The 6,818-nt window shown below is 46.4% G+C and overlaps 1 protein-coding gene across 1 annotated transcript in view; it reads left to right on the top strand.

The window, feature by feature from the left end:
- Window positions 1–5,693: 5,693 nt before the first annotated feature.
- The window catches only part of DIPK2B (divergent protein kinase domain 2B), a 19,281-nt gene continuing 18,156 nt past the window's right edge, over window positions 5,694–6,818 (top strand). The window contains exon 1 of the mRNA XM_066177066.1: window positions 5,694–6,064. Within this exon, the coding sequence (XP_066033163.1) occupies window positions 5,841–6,064 (224 nt within the window). The 5' untranslated portion in view covers window positions 5,694–5,840. The remainder of the gene's footprint in view (window positions 6,065–6,818) is intronic.

The following is a 6,818-nucleotide window of genomic DNA, read 5'->3' as shown; positions in this document are numbered from 1 at the left end:
GCGTTTTTAACAAATCTGCTTCGTTGGCCAACCTATTCCAAAGGGTTTCCCTGCCATGCTATTTTTATTTCAGAAGACCATGTTTTGTCCTGCTTCTGTCATGTAGAGGAAGGTGACAGAAAATCTGAATGGCACCAAAAAGTCTGCATTATTTCTTTAATCATTTTAACTGCTGGGATGCTGAACCAATAGTATATAGCCAAGAAAAATATCGTGGGTAGGTCTTTCCCCTCAGAAAAATTGTATGATGTGAAAATATTTCTGGTTTTTGATAGGAAGATATTTTTATTTCTTTATTTATTTAACCTTAGGAAGTGATGCTTTGTTTCTTTGTTTCAGTATCACCAAAAAAAAAATCACAAGGCAGGCGCTGGTGTTGCAGCTGCAGTCACTTGGACTTGGACTGGTCCTAAGGAGCTGTGTGGTTGTACCAGTGGTCAAGGAGCCCATGCTAAGTCACCACCAAGGACAGCTGCTCCTTGTGGAGAAGCTTTGCTCCCTTCTCAAGCAGCTCCTTTTTGCCACTTTGCCTCATGCTTTGTGCAGGGAATGACCAGCACAACCCCGTTCTGGTGTGCAGCCAATTTTCTTTTCACTGTCATTTCCCCTTAGGCTCGAGATTCCTGCATCTCATTTTATATCTGTGGACACTGATGCACCAAAACCCAGGATACTCTTCCACAGTCTCTGCTGCTTGGCATGGTCTCCCATAAATGCTGCAAACACCAGAGCAGCTGATAGCATTCAGTGGCCTTTTGTACTGACATTTCAGCCTCTCACAAACTAGAACTGGCCTTATCTGTTGGCTGCAGTGCCTGAGGCTTTTCTTCTCACTGGCTTTTTCTTCCAGCTGCCTACCAGTACGTAAAGATTTCCCAAAGAACAACAGGTTTCCTCTTCTGCAGCAGAAGAATGGAGTCAGGGAGAATCCAAAAATACCGCAGATACAGAACAATACCTTTTTTATACATAACTAATATACTAGGTTCTTGATGCTTCAGATTAATTACATCCAAGATTATCAAAAAATAGAAATTATTCCCTGCTGAGAAAAAAAAAAAAGACAAATTTGTATCCCTCTTTTAGTATTTTTATTGATTCAAAAATGTAGAAAAATCCATACACACGCAGCATCAAACGCTCTCAAAGAGAATTGAAGTGCAAACATTCTCTGCCAGCTCAGCTGTGGTGTTTCACACCATCCACACCTCAGTGGCCCCTTTTTCTGTCTGTATTTGTAGCCTGGGCAGTGGGGTTGGTTTGACTGAGTTTTTTTCTCCTCCTCTTCCTTTCTTTTTCATCTTTCAACAAAAAGAAAAAGGGAAAGAAACAGGGTGGGGAGAACAAGACTTTATAACAGAAGATGTCCATTAAAAATCCAACTGGAACAAACATTTTCTGTTGCAGATCTCTTCAAAACAGATGTTTCTTTCATAATCATGCAATCGGGAGGAAAACAGAGAAAAAGGAAGTGATCGCATCCTCCCAAGTGCTGTGAGTTTTGTAGCATTCAAAGAGTCACATTTTTCGTTTTGAAAGAATTGAAAATGTGTCAAGCTGCTCTAGCTGTTATTCCACACATCCAGCCCGAACTGGGATTGAAGTGATAAGCAGTTTGATACCAAGCCTGTGCTGATTATTTGGCAATAGTTTAATGATTATCTTGGATGTGATTAATGAAAAATACCATGAAGAATAATCATGGTTGCACCACACCCTGAGCTGATTTCCACCCTGTCCTGCGAAGCCGCTCTGTGTGGCAGCCAAGGTCTTATCCGGACCCTGCAGGCAGCATGACCCAGGCTGGGATTCCTGAGGGCCTCAGGAAGAGCAGGAGCCTCTCCTCTTCCAGCAGAACTTTGATTTTTCCTGTCTATTGTTTCCTTTTCATGCGTGGCAGTGAGATGCAGCCCTCCTGCAACCCGCCTGGCAATACCATGTTGCTCAGCAACCCCATCCTTGCTGAGCAGGCTCTTCTGCAAACCTGGGCTGAAGAGGAAGATGGGATGATGTGACACCCAAAACCTGCTGTTTAGGCTGACCAGGCAGCAAAATCCCCATGAGCAGGTGCAGGTCAACAACAGCAAAGATCCTGGTGGCAGTGTCAGCTGAGGAGCAGGAGTACTGCACCTTCTGCTCCTCTGCAGCTGGGAAGTTTTGAAATGCTTATTGGTGATTATCCCAGACTATTTAATTACTTTTAACTGATTTAAAAGGTCTCCTGCTCTGCAAAGTCATTTCTAGTGTCCCAGTTCGACCCAGAGCATGGAACTGGCACCATATTTTGCTTTGAGTGAACCAGCCAGCAGCACCAATGAGATGGGGAGAGGGAGGCTGCAAGGCTCTGCTGACCCCAGGGGCAACTGGCAGTGATCAGGAAAGGTGGGGAATAGACTGGGGTGGAAAGAGGCAGTGGGGAACAGCTGGATAACATGAATGGATCAGGTGGAAACCGGGAGGTGAGTTAAGTAAAAGGTGTATTTCATCCCATGAATATTGGGAAAAATCAGCTTGTGTTCTCCTGATCTCCTCCAGAGCCAGCAGCAAGGGAGGGCAGACCCTCTACTACCCTGATGAGCAGTTGGAGATCACAGCCATACCCACCCAATCCTGCAGGGACTGGGTGGTTTTGGGACCCAGGAGCTCCACGGCCCACATGGTTAGGACCAGAAGTGGGGCTGTACTTCCAGGTGTGTTTCCACACCCCTCATGGCATAGGGAAAGAAAGGATCAGGGAGCAGAGGCTAGATAAAAACTTTTACCTTTGTTGGTAGAAACCAGTCCAAAAGCTTTTCTGCAACTGGTCTGACTTTGATAGGGCAGTACATCCCTATTGATCCTTTTTAGAAATTTTTAGAAATTATAACCTTTAGAACACTAACAAAGCTTTTTTGCTAGGGTCTTGTTCTCACATGGTTAATGGTGTTGCACAGGAGTCTCTTACAAGTTTTGTGAAGGTCCCATCATGTTGTTAGGGCCAGCCCTTTTTTCCAGCAGACACCACAGAGATCCATGCCCTGAAAATCCCACATCCTGGCACAAGGAGAAGATCTACAAGGCTTCTGCAGACCTGGCTGTTCACCAGCTGACCACAATAGCTCTGTGCCATGTCACCAGAAGGAAAAGAAAACAAATAGAGGTTTGGCATTACCTGTTGAACGCCCTCAGTAAAAGAGAGGCAGCTTTCAGAGGCACAGCCACTCTCACAACACTCCCCAAGCTGTGGTTTTTCACCTGCCTCTCTGGCTAGTTCAGACATACATCTACTCATTTTTAAGCTTTGGGTTTTCAGTGCTGTGAGCATGAATGAGTGATTCCTGCACACAACATCTGTGCTCAGGGACTGCCCAGCCTGAGCAGAAAAGTTTCAGGGAAGGAGAGAGCTCAGACCCTGGGGGTAAATGCAAATGTCAGCAGCAAGCTTGAGGTGGACATGATGCACCAGCTCCCATTCTTTGGATAAAAAATTGCTTTTATAACACTTCGAGGTAATGCAGGTGTGATAGACTATACAAAAGCACACTTACACGTGCTGTTCCTTGGGAGACATAACCATTGCTTTACATGTGCCTGAACTACACAAAAGTGCAAGAACAACACAGGCATCGAGGCAAAATTAAGAGCACAGAAACCCTGCCGCCCATGTATTGGGTTTTGTGCCAGACCCCGGAGTTTGCCATGAGAAAGGCTCAATTACCACCCCCAGAGGCTGAAGCCCTCCCCTTTCTGTGGGGCAGCACTAGCTGGGGCACCATGGGAGCCTGGGTGTGTCTGCTCTTAAAATTGCGACAGAGGACTGAAGACAGAAGGAAGGCAACTGAATTAGTGAGGAAACTGAAGGATACGTGGTTTGTATATTACGTAATGAAGATAAAGACAGATTGCTGGTGTGTAATTTTGGTACCATCCAGGGAAGAGCTGGGCAGGGAACAATGTGGGCATGGCCAAATTTGCAGAGCTACTGGCAGGAAACAGTGGGCAGGGCTGATTCCTGCAGAGGGGAGAGGAGCAATGTACCAACAATAGAAAAGGCCAGGGATGAACTTCTGGAAGTGGGACACAGCTAATATTTGTTTAGCTCTGGTTCTGTCTCTCTCCACCAACATATTTCAAAGAGCTTTATGTTGGAGAATTAGGCCAAATGCCATGATGGCTCAATGCAGAGTTTAGTGCTAAATGCACTTGCTGGTGTATTAGCACTGCCCAGCCCCTCTGCTTTACGGCTTCTGCAGGACTCATTAAATCCCCCTTTCTTCTCAGCAGGCCTCGTTATCCTCCTCTGTCAGTGCTGTACCCTCTAAACAAACCCTAAACATCACCATCTCCATTTTGTGCATAGGGATGCACCAGGAGGTGAAGCAATGTCCCACGAGGGTGTGGAGCCAAGGAGAGACCCTGGGTCTCCCAAATGCCACAACTAATGAGTATCTATGCTTTAAATAGTTGCCTTGCATTGTTAGGATCACCCAGCAACCCCTTCAGTGAGTGAGGGGTAATCACAGAGCCCAACACACACCCCTGTGGCTCTCACATCCCTTAGTCCCATCAGGTTAAATGCCAGAGGGGATGATAAAGGATGGCTACAATGCACCTTTTCTTCCATTAAAAATGTGCTAGGAAATGGCTGGGCCACTTGATGTGAGTAGTCCAGCTGGGGGGATAAGGAGTCTGCAAAGCCTCAGTCTGCTCCTCACTGCTCCCATGGTGAGATGTGGCCCGGGAAAGTCTCCCATGTCAATGAAAACACAACAGCTGGGGAAAGGGGAGGACCAAGGCCCAGTGCCACTGCAGCAACATGTGCTGCCTGCAGCCACAGTACCACTTGCTCCTTCAAGGTGTGCTTTCCTGTCCCTGAGCGTCAGCCTGCCAGATCTCCTGGCATTGTCCTGTGCCCAGCACCCAGGCCAGGAGGGGTAGTTTCCATAACTTCCAAGTCTTTGTCCTAACAAGAACAGCTTTTGGTGTGATCACAGTAATCTCTAAGTCTATTTGAAACCTCTGACATTCTCCTGAGTTCACCCCCATCCCTTTCTCTAGCTTCTTTCCAGTGCCAGGGCCATCGAGAAAAGACATTCCAAAGCACACAAGTCTTGCTGAAGACCTCATTTTCCAAGAGGGGTGTAGAGGTCAGGCCGCTCTGTCATCTGGGAGTTTTGGGAAAGCTGCAGGCTATCCTGCTTTCTCTTGCAGGAAACACTGTGGTGCAATCACTGCTAAACAGTGATCTTTTCAAGGAGCAGAACAGTGATGATTCCACCTGACAGCATTTCCAGTGCTTTTATGAGAAGGGCAAACCGAGCCAAGGCAGCGTCTGAGAAGTCATGTCAGGCAGCATCACAAATCTCCAGGAATAAAGCAACACCAAAGGTCTGGCTTTGGGTAAAATGTGCATTTCTGCCACGCTACTACTCCTACCAAATCAGGTTTTTTTACTAAGTGTCCCACACGTGCCCTTTTCTCCAGCGACAGGATATCCTTCATTTGTCTGCACCAAGAGCAGATGAGCACTTCTTGGTGCTGTTTTCCAAGTCTGCTGATGGGAGGGTCAGCAGGGGCCAAAGCAGCTGCAACAAGGAAAGGAAAGATAACCATGGCAACTCAAGTTATCTGCATCCTCCATGTATTTCCTTCTCCCCACCCTACAGCAGATCTTTCCCACCCAAACCTCAAGCCAACAGAGCCAGTGACCAGCTGGCAGGATGGGGACTGCAGCAGTGTCTCCTGCACCCAGAGTGTCTTGCTGTGTTTCGGGGCTCACCACTGCAGGCTGAAGTCATCCAAAAGAGACTGAAATCCTAGAGAGGGACAGCTTGAAAAAACAGAGCTCTCCACTACTGTAGATGGGGCGCTGGATATGCTGCCTTTGCTCCAGAGTTGCAGATCCATTGATGCTGCTCCTGGTCTTGGCTCTGGGCTGTGACCCTTCCACAGCAGCAACAACTTCTCCGTCTGTGCCCCACGTCAAACCCAGCTACAGCTTTGGCCGGACTTTCCTGGGACTTGATAAATGCAACGCCTGCATTGGGACTTCCATATGCAAGAAGTTCTTTAAAGAGGAGATAAGGTCAGAAACTCAGCAGAGTAATTTTTAAAGCGTTCTGTGTAGTGATTTGAAAGTTGCCTGTTAGAATTTCCGAGTACTTTCATGAGCAACAATGCAAAGAGCAACTTAGCACACAGTGCCATTACAGCACTTAGTGTTTTAATTAGTGCCTGTAAGCTGATGCTTTGTCTCTTTTCTTTTAAATCATGCAAACATGATCAGACTTCAGCCCTGAACTGTACCTTGAAAGCAGGAGTAAAAGGCACAGATTTCTGCCTAGAGAGTGGCTCTGAAAAAATTCAAGGCAGCGATGGGGGAAGGGAAGGGGGAAGGAAGAAATCAGCTTGTTTAGATTTACTGGAAATATTTTATTATGAGCAACTGACTAAAGGCAAAAGGGGTTTAGCTTTGTAGGCTCCCAACAGAGTATATTAACTACAAACATATAAACATGCTGTATAATTTTGTACCAGGTGCAACAAGGTGAATGTGCAGAATTTCACGTGCGTTTTAACTAAGATCAAAAGGGATCTAAACCTGCCTGAGGCATGAGGACTTCTGCACACGAGGTTACCCACATGCTTGAAAATAGCACGCAGCTAAATTGCTGGTACATTTTGGGGAGATTTGTGTGAGAACTTGAAGGCAGAAATTGCATCTGCCTCGCTGCTGATGAGATACACACTGTCCAAGTGGTCATCAGACCATTCCAATCATTTTTAGGCTCAAAAGCAGAGCGTATCTGATGACAGCAGGGAAAATGTTGCTGCTTGTA

This window comes from Chamaea fasciata, unplaced genomic scaffold (assembly GCF_029207755.1).
Source record: "Chamaea fasciata isolate MVZ Bird 193981 ecotype frontalis unplaced genomic scaffold, bChaFas1.0.hap1 SCAF_2, whole genome shotgun sequence".
Classification (NCBI taxonomy): domain Eukaryota; kingdom Metazoa; phylum Chordata; class Aves; order Passeriformes; family Sylviidae; genus Chamaea; species Chamaea fasciata.
This window is presented reverse-complemented; position numbering and strand designations above follow the sequence as displayed.